General features: G+C 35.2%; 1 protein-coding gene across 4 annotated transcripts in view; it reads right to left on the reverse strand.

The window, feature by feature from the left end:
• The window catches only part of CLASP2 (cytoplasmic linker associated protein 2), a 223,624-nt gene that overhangs the window by 167,729 nt on the left and 40,085 nt on the right, over positions 1 to 15,810 (reverse strand). For 3 of the 4 annotated variants that reach the window (XM_025375041.1, XM_025375040.1, XM_025375039.1), the window contains exon 7: positions 6,946 to 7,016. In XM_025375041.1, the coding sequence (XP_025230826.1) occupies positions 6,946 to 7,016 (71 nt within the window). Of the gene's footprint in view, positions 1 to 2,528; positions 3,323 to 6,945; positions 7,017 to 15,810 lie in introns of those variants that run through there. The other variant, XM_025375045.1, reaches the window with a different exon arrangement.

Genomic DNA, 15,810 nt, shown 5'->3' on the forward strand with positions numbered 1-15,810 from the left:
AGAAAGCACAGATGTTTATATAGGGCGAGATATTTTTCAACCATCTGACAGGCAAATTTTAATAATAACCAGAACTGAAAAGAATGTAGGACAGCAGGCACTACTGGTGGGAGTGCATGTGTGGCTTTAGCCTCTTTTGGAGCAAATTGGCTATACCTAACACAATTCTAAAATGAATGAAAACTTTGATTCAGAAATTCCACGTCCAGACTATTTTAAGAAATATATATGTGTGTGTGTGTATACACAAACACATGTGGTTTGTACAAAGGTGCTTATTTCAGAACCATTTAGAAAAATTATATATAGTAAATAAATTTCCATAGAAGACAAAATGGTTATAATATGTCCATACTATAGAATATTACGAACCATTTTAAAAAATGATGCAGAATAACACAATGGTATTTTTTAAAAAGCTCCATCCCATACTGAGTAAACACAGCAAACGGCAAAATTACATTCAGAATGGTATCATTTATGTAAACATAGTCAAAGCAAAACCATATACTTTGATACTTAATATGTACGTAAAGGCACAGTAACAGGTAGAAAAAGACATGCTCCATATTAATAAAAGTGTTCTCCTCTATTTATACCTGGGATCAGGTCTTGAAGGTGGTTTTGAAGAGATTTTTGCTTTATTTTCATTGCTTGAATTTTGAAAGGGCAATGACATTGTATATTAAGTTCATAATTAAAATAAAAAACATCAGGTAGGGGCACTATAATCCATTTGTTTTATATGTTCCTGTTTTATATGTTTACATGACTCTGGTATAGTGTATGTGCATTGGATGTGACAAAGACTAATATGCAGGAGTATATATCAAACTGTTAAGAACTATATAAATTCCAAGATAGCCTATTACTATATACATATCTTTATTGTTTAAATTTTTTATAAAGGTATCATTTTTATAGAAGAGAATTAGCTGAAATGTTATCCTCTCATCTTCGTCAGAGGTTACTTTTTAAAAAAATAATCAATATATTCCTAAACAGTCCAAATGTTATGTATTATCTAAAAAAAGAAAAACAAAGTAAACATAAAACTATAACCATTGAACCTAAAATGTTTAAGAAAGAAAATAAAATCTGGATATGGCCTACACCAAATGCAACATTTAGAGTTATCTACAAATTAGGTTTTTTTTTTTTAAAAAAGGGAGAAACTTGGCAATGCCCTTAAGTATATGAGAACTTATTTGTTAATCCTGCTTTTGTCTTAAAAATTGATAGCTGAAAAACTGTTTTCTCATTTATTTCCATAAGATCATATAAAATGGTTACATAAATTCTTTGAATAAATCATGACGATATGCCAAACCAAATTTTCTATCAGATTTCCATTTAAATGTACATTAATAGTTTAAATGACTGTCTACCAATACCATCATTTTGATACATTTGTATCCTATCCCTCATAGCCCCTAGGGGAATTACTTTTTAGAAGAGTTCACTACATACATAGTCAAAGAAGGCTGAAACCACTAAGAGTTACAACCTCCAGATAAGGACCAGTCTTCCTTAAGAACCTAGCAAAAAAACACTCAAAACATTTTTGAGGAACCTCAGATTTCCCTTCATACATATCTGTGATGTTGATGTGATTATAAAGTATATCTCTAGGCCTCATAACAGAAAAAGGTGTAACGGAAAAAGAAAAAAAGCTCAAGTATTAAGTGTTATAATGGAAAATACCAAATGCACATTTGGGACCCTAGATTTGGTTCTGGTTTGCTTTCTGTGCCTGGATCTGGGACATATTGTCTCAGCAGGTCTCAGTTTCCCAATCTGTAAGATGGAAATACCAAAATACTCTGAACACTTCATAGAGTTGTTCATACCTGAGGAGTTAATATATATCAAGTATACAAAAGTGCTTTGGAGAACTATTAGGCATTATAGAAATAATGTGTTTTTAAAATTATTCTTACCAAACTGAAACACTGGCAAAAATCTATTTTTAATCAAATTACACCTTGTGCATCTTAAAAGGTTAAATATTTTCTAGAAAAGTGTTTACTAGGGACACTGACAATTAACAATCATATGAATTAAAATAATGCCCATAGCAAGCCATTTTGCTTCCTTAAATATTTTACTTCCACATAATTCTACTTGTATCAAATATAACAGGAAGGATATCAAGCTAGCTAATCAAATCCTCCTGCCAAAATCTGTCATTCCTCCAAAGGCAGTGTTCTTCCTCTAAGCTTCTGCACATATTCCACGCTTCTTTGAATATCCCTTCGTATCTACCACCAAGACTGAAGCTTGCTTGGGTTACAAGGTAAATTGTCACCTTATACTTGCCAGATCCCACACAGATACATCAAGTAAAAAAAGACATCAAATGACATGCACACACATGCATAAATGCACACACAAGTGTACACACACACACAAACACACAAGTGTCCTTCATTCTTTAGGGAGAAATGTATTTCTTACACAGCAAATGATCGTCACCTTAAAAGGAAGTGTATAACACAAGCAAAAGAAGAAAAATAAATCTTACTCACCATCTCCCATAGCCATTAGATGGTCCAGGGAGCTCTCTCAAATCAAGAGGTCAAATAGCACAGCAAATAAGTACAGCTCAGTGCCTGCGCCACTGGGCTCGGCCTGCAGCCTGCAGACACCCGGAGCACTGTGTGACCCAGGCCTCGCTGCAGCTCTGCACCGCAATAGCCAACAGCTGCTACTCCACTTCAAAATAAAAGTCTGGGGTCTTGCTGAAAACCCTCGTTTATTTAGCAGAGCCTAGAAGGACTTGATTAAGATTATTCTTTAGCTGCACATATGCTGTTGGATACAGGTTATGATGTTTCTCCTTGTACTGGCTGCCTGAAATTTAATCTAAGAAAAGCTCTGAGAGCCAATAAATGCCATCCCGCTGGGGGACTTTTAATGCAATCATCAAAACACAAGGCATGTGTTCAGCAATCATTTTCTGCTTCCCTAAAGATATCCATGTAATCAGTAGCAATCACATGATCTGATGGATTAACTGATTTGCGCCTTTTTAAAAAGGTTTTCATCCTTTTGTCGTTACCTTTTAATATTTACAACAGAAGACAGCTAGAAGTGCACAAACAGGAATAGCCCAGTTTCCATGATTAACTGCTCTCATTATGCAGGAAGCATTTCTGGCTGCCGTAAACAAATCACGTCAAAGGCAGCCCATCAAAGGCTGCTCTGTGTGCGGACAGCAGGGCCACACGGAACAAAGCTTGCTTCTGGTGGAGACAGAACCTAGCCAATGCGCAGCTGCAGGGGCGCAGAGCACCCTCTATCCAAGCTGCAGAACCATCAGCACATTGTCAAGCTCTGAAGGAAGGTCCTGGAGCTCATGGTCACAAACAGATACATTTTATAAATCAACCAAAGAAAAGAGCTGCTTTTCTTTTCACTAAAGGGTATGTTATAAAAACATACAAAACTAGATTGGAAGTTATCTTGTTGACTCATAGAAGCCAAATATTAAGGTAATTTCAAAGCCTCATTTCCAGGCTTTATTTTATTGCCAGCCTCCAAGAACAATTCTTTTCCTAGCAACTGTTTCAAACAGAGAAGCCAGAAAATACTTTACAAGGACTGCATGGCCAAGACTGTATTAGGTCCTACACACACACTCGACAAATAATAATTATGCATAGTTTTTTTCACGGTGAAAGAGAAAAGGATTTGCAATTACAGCCACCAACACTGTTAGTGTTTACATCCTTGGTTTGTGCAGGAGACTGTCTGGAAAGCTCCGTAACGACACCACAGTCTGCCATAATTGCAGGGGACCTCCAACTTTCAGTCTTTTCTTTCCTACAGGGCTGGTGTTCCCTCCTTCTAGTCACAATCTGACAGATTTTAAGTCCGGTTTTCTTCTAATAGCAGAGCTAATTCTACTGCACTTAGGGACTCTGCCTAACTTTTAAATGACAAGTTGAGTTCAAAAAACCATCAAATACTCTATAGCTCACTTATGACTGTTCGGATGACAACTGTTAGCTATAAAAAAGTTGTAGCACCTTTACAACAAATCCTTTGGCTTCTTGTATTTAGTAAAATGATTTTTTTCATCATAAAACACTCTAAATCAATATGCTGTAAGATGTGTGATGTTTCATTATTATGGTTTCAGGCAAAGACACACCAAAAAATTTTGTTTACCATAATAGTTTCTGGTCACAGAATATCAAGTGGAACAAATTTGAATTGCGTGCCATGTTTGGACCCAAAATAATTTATTTTGCATAAATAACACCAAGTGAGGGAGAGAAAAGGTAGTATCTTCAACAGCTCTTTGTGTGCATGAACTATTTCCACAAGATTTCATGCTGAGCTTTTACTCTCTCCTAAAATGTTTTCTGTTTCTATCACTTTATTTACAGTTTTAGTTTTAGTGTGCAATAAAAATGAATCAACAAAGGCCTGAAAATTTTGTGGGGAAAAATTGTGCAGAAATAAAGAAGAAGTTGAATTAAACTCCATGATATTACTTTACGTACAACTTCCCTTCAAATTGTTACTTATAAAAATTTGTTTTCAGTACTCAATTGATATATTTTTCTACCTGGGAAAACAACTCAAGTATCATGGGCTGGGATAAAACACACCATAATTTTTCTCATCAATACTGGTGAAAATAATTTTTTCATCTAATGGTCTTTCACTTGGCACAGGGTATTTATGAATAATTTAAACTCATTAAACAAGGCGTAGTTATATTTTCTCCATTACCAACTGTAACCACATTGTATATACTTGTTTATGATCTATCTCTATCACTAGATTACAGGTTCCTTAAGGGGAGAAATTTCATTATCTTCTTCCTGTTGTGACATGATCTAATTTACATTTTAAGAAGATCCCTATGATTTCTCAGTAGCAAATGGATTCCTGGGGGCAAACATGGAACAGAAGTCTACAGAAGTAGTCCAGGCAAAAGCTAAAGGAGATTTAGAGAGGATATTAGCAGCGGAGATAGAAAAAAATAAGCAAATTTGGAATATGTTAGTATTTCAGAAGTAGAAATGTTTGATCAGTTAGAATAGGAAATCAAGTCAGGTTTCTAGCTTGAGCTGATGATGGTGCCACTGACTAAAATGGCTAAGACTGGAGAAGGAACAGATCTGAGGGGCAAGAAAAGATAACAGGTTTCATTTTTGGACATAGTAAGTTAAAATGCCTATTAGGCAGCCAAATGGGAATGTCATCAAGGCCACAGGCTACTAAGTCTAGACCTAACCCAAAGGAGAGATGAATGATGGCTGGAACTACATATTGGGAATCATTAGCAAAGAGTTATCATGTAAAGCCTTTGGGCCGGGTTGGATCACTAAGAAAGAGAATAAAAACAGGGAAGAGGAGGCCTGGGCCCTGGGATTTTCCAACATGATAAATAGGTTTCCTTCTTCTAGCATCTTCTTGTTAATTAATTCATTAAGGAATTTTTCAATAACAGCATATTATCATCAAAAACATTATGACCAATATAGACTTTAACTTTCACATTTGACCATAGTTGCAATATTCAGACTGTAATTGTCAATGCAAACAATTTTTGAAGTCTTCTTCTTCAAAAAAATAAACGCTAGAGACTAACTCTGAACCTCCCTGTTTATGGAGTGATAAACAATAGAAAAAGGAATGGGAACTAAAGAATAAGAAACAAAAAAGCTCTATTTTGAAGGTAACAGAAAAATGTCACAAAATACAAGAATAACAGTGCTTTTGAAATAAACCACACCCAAACAATGAATACCTCAGATTTTAAAAGTATTCTACTTTTTTTTCCTTAGAGTTGTAACTACTTAGTCTGAAATACACAAACGATCATGTTATGAAAACACACAAGTTCAAGGATCTTGTCTAATCTCTTCCTACTGTTTCTGGTTTCTTTAGAAATTGACAGAGGTAACTGCTAGAAAAATAAGGAGAAGGTACTTAAAACACTTTCTATTCAGAGAAGTGAAGTGAGAATCTTCTGGCATTCAAGGTGAGGACTGGTAGCACTGAAGTCAATTTATGCTTCTGGAACTAAGTTTAGATGTGGGTAAACACATTCTTTCTAACACTCACTTACTCCTTCTGACTTCCTGTAACACATCCTCAGTCTTGGTTTAACCCAAAGAATAGTAACTAAATTTTATGAGTAACTAGTTTTCCTATTATTTGACTATAAATTCACACACCAAATTTTTACTCCAACATCATTTATATTACTAAATTAACCACACTCTCTTTAATATGAAACTACTAGGTGGAAAAACAACCTATATTATCTTTGGAAACAGAATACATTTGTTACATATATGGCTAATTAATATTTAAAGTCTCAAGTGTAAGCAAATGCTACCCAACAAAGCTAAACATGACTTATCAACTTTACAAAAAGGAGAGGAACCACAAAAATCAAGTCAATACCAGATATTAACTCCAAACGTCCCTGAATTCCAACATGGTCTCATTCTACTTAAGAAGCCCAAGGTGATTATGCTAGTGAAGTTCCTGTGTATGAGTCTCTTGATCAGTATCATCCCAGATAGTCTATATACAGAACCCATCAACCCCACAATTTCTGTTAAAGACAACTAAATAAAACAATTATTCCAGGTATAAAAACACATTTTATGCATAGAAAATGGAGGGCACGAAGGTCATCATACCTCGACCCAGAAGACACAAAAAATAAGGCAGTATCACCAAAAAAAAAAAAAAGAACAGTATCATTTTACACAACTGACCCACTATTAAATTTTCACTCACTCCAAAAGAATCAGAGGATGGATAATTGTCAGCAGGATGTAAATATTTTGTTATTATATCTCAACTAAGTTTTCAGGCCACAAAATCAACTCTTTTGAATCAGTAATATACATTTTAGTGCCTAAAACTTTGCTAAATAGTCTTAGAAATATTTGAGAGCTTAATTACTCTTACCTTTGCAGACACTCAAAATCATACCGCCTGAACTTTGCACTTCATCAAATTTGGCAAATATCATTTCTAATCTGGGAATAAAGAATAAATTGTGTTTGTTTGATTTTTTTTTAACATATAGATAAAATAGAAACAATTTCTTTCACCATTCCCTTAGAAAAAACAATTGTAGGGATTCAGCTAGTTTTCTATACAACTCTCTTTCACAATTAAATCACTGAAAAAAGACACAAAACCCATCTCTCTTCAGTTGAAAGAAGTCAAATATAGCTAGGACTACACATTTGCAGGTATGTTTGTGAAAAGACAATTTTTACACAAAGCAGTTTCTCATGTTTCATCATAAAATCAATTCTCCAAATCCATCAAAAATATTCTAGTTTCAACCTCATAATAAGTCTACTCAGTCACCAAGACATCTTTTAAAGGCACATAAAAATCATGCCAAAGTAACTTAAGGCAAACAAAAACAACAAAATATCAAATATCAAAAACTAAAGAGATGGCTAATATCACTGATAATCCAATGCTTTCCCTGTTTCACATGACTATTTTCATACAACACCAATTCCACTGGTGCTTCTAATTTTATATTCAGGATAATTACTTTCTGCACTTCTGCTATCACTTTTCTTAGTTAAAAATGTGTTTATTACAAAAGTGATGTACATTCATTATAAAAGAAAATTAGGAAATATAAACAGGAACAAAGAAAAAAACCACATTTCTATCACTCACAGAATATATTAACTGTATCCTTTCTGATACTTTTATATTCATATACAAATTTCCTTCAGAGTGAAATGGGATAACACTGATAGCCCTTTTTTTTTTGTTTGCTTTTCTTTCCCTTTCCAATATATTGTGCTATGACTCATTCTTAAATTTGTGACTTAGAGAACTGGGGAAGGGAGGAGGGTCACTGTCATATTGCCTTTAGTTGCCAAATGTTCTTCACTGACTTACCCATATATATCTGTCACAATTTCATTTCCTAAAACCTTACTTAAGCCTTGGTCCTCATTGTGGTCATTTCTTACCAGTAAATTAAAGATACAGGTACTTTTTGAAATAAATCATTGGCTTATTTCAGTAAGGACTAACTAAAAAATTTTTTTAGTTGAAATCTCCTCTAAGAATTCATTATAATAGGATTTCTAAACCTTAACATCACCTCCTACTTCCAGTAAATTCAACAAATACAACTATTTACATATCTGAAAGCATTTCACTTCAAAGACACAGGTCTCTTTATCCTACAGAGTAGTATATTCTGGAGGGTTGGACAGACACCAAGCAGGTTGCCCACACACAATAGGTGGACATGAGATAGAAGGAAGCATTGGAATTGGAGGCTGGAACCTCAGAAAGGAGGCCGGGCATGGTGGCTCATGCCTATAATCCCAGCACTTTGGGAGGCCAACCAGGGCAGATCACCTGAGCTCAGGAGTTCAAGACTAGCCTGGCCAACATGGCAAATCACACATCCCTAGTAAAAATACAAAAATCAGCTGGGTGTGGTGGCACATATCTACAGTACCAGCTACTAGGGAGGCTGAGGCACAAGAATCACTTGAACCTGGGAGACGCAAGTTGCAGTGAGCCAAGATCCTGACACTGCAAACTCCAGCCTGGGTGATGGAGCGAGATTTTGTCTCAGAAAAAAAAAAAAAAAAGGAAAGAAAGGAGAGGATTTCGGAGTGCTGTCTGAGAAAAAGCAGAACAAGACATGAAGGGGCATAACATTTGGCTATAGAATAGAAGAACAGGAGTAGAAAATTTAGGACAGAAAGCTGAGAAGTGGGCTGGCAAGGAATTAAGGTAAGGCAGGTAATACATGGAGACAGGAATCTAGATGTAAGCAGCTTTAGTGGAAGAGGGGTCAAATGAAATAGTAGGCAAATATAGTAAGAATATGGGAGAGAGGAGGGGAGGGGAAAGGAAGAAGGGGTCAGAGTAGAAGGTATCACCCAAAGGTCTTTTGGGACTGGGTTGGGCTAAGATAGACACAGAGAGGAGATGATTACCTCACAGCATTAACCTTGCTGCCAGTTCTTCAGTTACTCTATACACTCTTCCTATGACTGTTGTACTCTCCTCAGTCACTCTTTCCTTCTAATGCTTCTCACTTTACCAACTTTCAAGTAAAATTAACATCTGACTTTTGTTTATTTATTAAAAATATTTTAGTCACCTGTTCAAAACTTTATAAAGGATAAGTTCATAACTTATCTTTAAAGCAAACAAAACAACAAACACAGTATAATTTTCTACGTGGCCCTCACAGAATCCCTCCAACCCCATCATTAAACTCTATACACTTATTTTAGAAAAACAAACGCATTTATAATAGATGATTATTGTACATATAATTTGGTGAAAAAAGGAAGAAACAAACAATTTAAGAGCAGAACGAACAGTCTAAGATATTTTAAGTAATTCAGGGGAAGAAATTAGGAAATTCAATGGAAGAAAAATACAACAGAGACTGGATTGTCCAAAAGATTATAAACACAATTTAAGAGGCCTACAAAGCTCTAGGAAGGTTCTGACTTAGGATAAGGATAGAGGCCAGTAAAGCATTAGGAGGTTCTGACTCATAGGGTAAGGAGGACAGAATTAGGAAAGTAACTCTAACCAAAGTCCAGACTTAAAAGTTTAGAATAAGAATAATAAATCCCAAGTATAACATGAAAGAGACAATTAGGTATCTCAGACCTTATCTTTTTAAAATAACAGTATTATTGAGATAGAATTCAATACCACAAACTTCGCCTCTTTAAAGCGTACAATAAAATGATTTTTAGTATATCTGCAGAGTTGTGCAACCAAATAATCCATTTTAGAACATTTTCATCACCCCAAAAAATAACCACATACCCATTAGCAATCCTTCCCCATTTACCCTGACCTCTCCAGTCCTAGGCAAACACTAATCTACTTCCTTTCCCTAAAGATTATATCTAGCCTATGAGTTGCCATATCTGGCCATTTCATATAAATGGAATTATACAATATGTGGCCTTTTGTGACTAGCTTCTTTCATGAATGTTTTCAAGGTTGATGCATGATGTATCAGTCATCCCTGTTATGACCAAATAATATTCCATTGTATGGATTTACTACATTTTGTTTATCCATTCACCAAGTAATGGACATATGTAGATGTGGGGTATCTCTATTTTTTGGCTATTACAAATAATGTTGTTATGAACACCTGTGTGTAGGTTTTTGTGAGGAATGTTTTCATATCACTTGCATATATGGCTAGGAATGGAATTACTAGGTTATAGATAATTCTATGTTTGACATTTTGAGGAATTACAAACTGTTTCCAAAATTGCCGCACAACTTTACATTCCCAATAGCAATGTATGAGGGTTCCAATTGCTCTACACCCTCATCAATACTTGTTATTGTCTATCAATTTTTATTTGTCTATCATTGTTTATTTTAGTCATCCTGGGGGTGTATAATAGTTTTGATCTGTATTTTCCTCATGGTTAAATGGTGTTAAACATCTTTTTATGTGCTATTGCCATCTGTATACTCTTTTTGAAGAAATTCAAATATTTTGTCTGTTTTAAAAATTGGGTTATCTGTCCTTTTACTATTGAGTTGTAAAGAGCCCTTTATAATAGTCAAGATACGTGTCTTATATTTGATTTCGGCCAGGTACAATGGCTCATGCCTGTAATCCCAGCACTTTGGGAGGCCGAGGCAGGAGGATCACTTGAGGTCAAAGGTTCAAGACCAGCCTGGTCAACATGGTGAAACGCCATCGGTACTGAAAACACAAAACGTGGCCGGGTATGGTTGTGTGCACCTATAATCCCAGCTACTCAGGAGGCTGAGGTAGGAGAATTGCTTGAAGGGAGGTGGAGGTTGCAGTGAGCCCGAGATCGTGTCACTGCACTCCAGCCTGGGTGACAGAGTGAGACTATCAAAAATAAAAAAATTGATTTGCAAGTATTTACTCCCATAATATGGGTTTTCTTTTACTTTCTTGATGGCATTCCTTGAAGCATAAGTTTTTAATTTTGGTGATATCCAATTTATCTATTTTTTCCATTGGTTGCTTGTGTTTTGGTGTTGTATCTAAGAAACTATTGCCTAGTGCTTTCTAAGAGTTTTACTATTTTGGCTCTTACATTTGGTTCTATAATCCATTTTGAGTTAATTTTTAGGTGTGGAGTGAGGAAGAGTTGCAAATTCATTCTTTTGCACGGGGATATCCAGTTTATAAAGCACCACTGTTGAAAAGACCATTCTTTCCTGCCCTATTGAATGGTCTTGGCATCTTTGACAAAAATCAACAGACCAAAAATACAAGTTTACTTCAGTATAGTTCCAATGATCTATATCTAGTGTTATGCTAGGACCATACTATCAGAACTTACCTTTTAAAATATATTTAATAGAAAAAAATTGTTTAATTTTTTATTATTTTTATTATTTTAAAACTATTTGACTTCACCGGGCGCAGTGGTCCACACCTGTAATCCCAGCACTTAGGGAGGCTGAGGCAGGCAAATCACAAGGTCAGGAGTTCGAGACCAGCCTGGCCAACATAATGAAACCCCATCTCTACTAAAAGTACAAAAAATTAGCCAAGTGTTGTGGCAGGGGCCTGTAATCCCAACCACTTGGGAAGCGGAGGCAGGAGAATCGCTTGAACCCAGGAGGCGAAGGCTGCAGTGAGCTGAGATCATGCCATTGCACTCCGGCTCCGGTGACAGTGCGAGACTCCAACTCAAAAAAACAAACAAACAAACCAAAAAACAACAAAAAAAACACTATTTGACTTAATGTCTTTATGAACCATACTTAAGTTTAGTTGTTTTAACAAAGAAGAATGGTTCTGATAAAAATTTAAGAGTGGGCAAAAACAAACTTTAACCTTAGCAGGCTGTATCAAACAGAAAATTTGGAAACCATAAAGGGAGTTATATTTGAGAATCAAAACTATCCCTTCTAAAAATTAAAGTTAGAATTCGATCACCATAACAAAAGAATACTTGTTTCAAATGAATGTAATATTCAGTATAAACTCTTGAGAATATATGGTAGTGGAAAAAGGGAAACAGTGGAACAATAGTCTGAAGAAAGGTGTAAACCAAAATTAATCTATGCTTTAACTTACAAAAGTTTAAGAACTGTTTAATATGTGTTGTTATTTTGAGGATTCGAAATACTACCCATAAAATAATGAGGCCATAGGCATCAAGAATAGAAAACACTCTGCGTGTCTGAAAAGCAAAGCTCAGGTACCCACACAGAGTCCTTCTCCATTGCCTACTACCTGCTAAAGAAGCATCACCAGGGAGAATGACACAAGCACAGCATGGAAGAAAGAACAATGGACTGGGTGTCAGGAAGCCATCAACCTCCTACTGACTAGCTGTCGCTGCTCTGGGTCTCAGAGTCTTCATCTGCCAAGTGACTACCGACTTAGAGGAGGCAGGAATGGTAAGAACGGCTAGGGGTAATAAGTCATTGGCCTATTTCAGTAAGAACATTAAAGTATTAGCTACTTGCATATGATAAAACCCCTATGAGGTTAATTCTGATGAGAAGAAACTCAAATAAAGAGTTTCCTCTAACAAGTAACATTACTAACAAAAGATATAAATCAAGAAGAAAGGAAAATTATAGGTCAATGTCATTTTGAGCATAGATGCAAAAATTCTAAGCACATATATGCATACTTAATTTATAACAAAATAAGAAACGAAGAAAGATGTTTTCAAAAAGTAGTGCTGAGTCAAGTGAGTATCCACATGAAAAAATTTTTTTACCTGAAGTCTTTAATCATTGTATTTGCCAAAAAACAAACACACACACAAATCCAAGTGGATTATAGATCTAAATGTGAATAAAACTTTCAAGACAATTACATACAAGAATGTCTTCATACATTAGGGTAAGCAAAGATTTCATAAACGGGGCACAGAAATTTCTACTCATAAAGAAAGTGACTAAGAACTACTTTAAAATTAAGAATTTATGTACATCAAAAGGTATCACCAAGAAAGTACAAAAGCTAGTCACAGAGAGAGAGAAGGTACTTGAAGCATATAGCGTTGACAATGGCTTGTGCACAGAACATATAAAAAAGTTCTACAAATCAAGTTTTTAAAAAGAGAACTCAATTAAAAAAAAAAAAAAGGGCAAGAGGCCTGAAAAGAACACTACAAAAGACATCCAAATGGCTGATAAACAGATTAAATCGTGCTCCTCTCTATTTGTAATCAGAAAAATGCATGTTACGACCACAATGAAACACCACACCCATTAAGAACCTAAAATTAGTGAAAATAAGCCTAACAATACAAAATATTGGTGACTATGTAGAATAATGGAAACTTGCAACAGTACCAGTGAGAATATAAATGGAATACAAGCACTCTGGAAAACTGTCCATATCAACTAAATGTGAACATCACCTCTGACATAGCAATTCTACTCTAAGATATATTCCAAAAGAATGAATTAGTATGTACACCAAAAAGCATATACGAGAAAGTTATTAGCAGCATACTCATAAAAACCGTAAACGAAAAATAATGCAAATGTCCATCTTCAGTTTTGAATTCATAAAGTATAGTCTATTCATACAATGGAAAACGATAAGGCTATCAAAATGAACAACTGTAGCTGGATCCAACAACCCAACACACACACACACACACACACACACACACACACACACACACGTAAAAAACATAATTTTTAACAGAAAGAAGGCAGACACAAAGAAGTATATGATTCTATTAATATAAAATTCAGAAACAGTCAAAACTAAACTATGGTGTTAGAAGTCAGGATTGTGGTTACTTTTAGGAAGAGAAGAGGTAAACATTTAAAAGGATTTGAAGTGGCTTCTGGGATGTTGTAATGTTCTACTTCATCTGTGTGGTGGATACTTGCATGGACTCACTTTGTTATAATTCATAGATTTGTATACTAATGATTTGTGCACTTTTCTGTATGGAGTTCCTACCTGAATAAACATTTAAAATATTTTTTTAAAAAGTAATTCCCCCCTCTGATTTCCATATGTAAGAAGCTTGGAAAGTTGCTACTCTGCCCTAACAACAAGTAAAAAGTTAAACAAACTAAAAAATCGACAACTCTTCTTACATTTGTAAGAAAAGGGAGGTCACAGGGCAAACAGCTGCACCAAAAATTAAGAGATGGAGAGATGAAAACAGAGAATCACAACTTACCAGAGCATAACCCATCAGTAGAAACCTCTGTGACTCTGTGAAAACCTGTGTCAGAGTAGGAAAACCTGACCTGTAGTTAACAAATTGCTGGAGGCTCAGAGTGGACAACTCTTGAGAGTCAAAAACTCCAGGGGACCCAATCATCGTGGTGCAGAGGAGACCACACTTTTTGAGTTTTACCTCCAAGAGTTCAACTTGGTTTTCAGAGTGAGTATCAGTGCAAAATCCTATCATGTTTCCAGCAGGGAGAACCGAAAAAGAACCAATTTGAAATATGTGAGTATTCTGTTCTCCTTAACAATGTCTGACCTTAAGTGAAACTATTTAATTAGACTTAATCTGCTGGGGTTTTATCAGAGCCTAACTGACCTAGGAAAATACCCATCTCCTGCTGCTCTAGTTCTCCAAGTGGAGAAATGGAAATCCCGAACTCCAGTCTACTATACTCTTCCATACCAAAAAAAGGGAAATACATGATTCCCGCCCACTCTAACTAGCCATCCTGTCCCACCTAAGTGAGGGGAGAGTGGGAAATACTTAAGGAACATTTGTGAAGTTCACAATCCAGAGGCACAGGCTCACTAAAATAGACCTACTCATAGGACTATAGAACACTTCCTCTACCCCATACCTTACCAACACATTACTAAAGGCCTGTTTCAAGTAGTTCCTTTTACCTGTCACATCATGTTCAAATATTAAAAAAAAAATTACATGGCATTATGAAAGACAAAAAAAAAAAAAAAAAAAACAGAGAGCAAGTATCAGAACCAGACCCAGATATGGAAGATATGTTGGAATTACCAGACCAGGAATTTTTTAAAAACTATGATTAATATGCTAAGGGCGCCAAAGAATGAGGTAGACAGCATGCCAAAAAGGAAAAAAAAAAAAAGAAAATAGAAAATAGATGGGTAAGAGAGAAAGAAATTCTAACAAAGTACCAAAAAAATAAAAATAAAAAAGCTGGAGATCAAAAACTTAATAAAATTAAAGAATGTCCTTATTGGGCTTATTACTAGACTGCACACTGCTGTATCTCTGAGCTTGAGGAAATCTCAATAGAATTCTCCAAAACTGAAAAAGCAAGGAAAAAAGAGATTGGAAAACAAAACAGAAGCGACTATCCAAAAACTGTGGGGCATCTATAAAAGGTGTAATATACATGTTAATGGGGATAATAGAACAAGAAAGACAGAACAGAAAAAGTATTTGAAAAAAAGTACTTGAAACAATAATCACTGAGAATTTCCCCAAATTAATGTCAGATACCAAACTGCAGATCCAGGAAGCTCAGAGAACACCAAGCAGAACAAATGACAAAAGAACTACACTTACACATATCATATTCAAACTATAGTAAATCAAAAATAAAGAAAAAAATTCTTGAAGTAACCAGAGGGGAAGAAAACACTACCTATAAGGAGCAAAGATAAAAACTACATCCCATGTCTCCTTGTGCAAGCAAGAAGAAAGTGAAATAAAATATTTAAAGTGTTGAGAGAAAAAACACACTCATCTACAATTCTTTTTAGATTTTCTTTTCTACCAATCTAGAATTCTATACCCAGTAATATTATCCTTTGAAAGTAAAGAAGAAATAAAGACTTTCTCAAAAAAAGATTGAAGGAATTTG

The sequence above is a fragment of the Theropithecus gelada genome, chromosome 2 (assembly GCF_003255815.1).
Source record: "Theropithecus gelada isolate Dixy chromosome 2, Tgel_1.0, whole genome shotgun sequence".
NCBI lineage: Eukaryota > Metazoa > Chordata > Mammalia > Primates > Cercopithecidae > Theropithecus > Theropithecus gelada.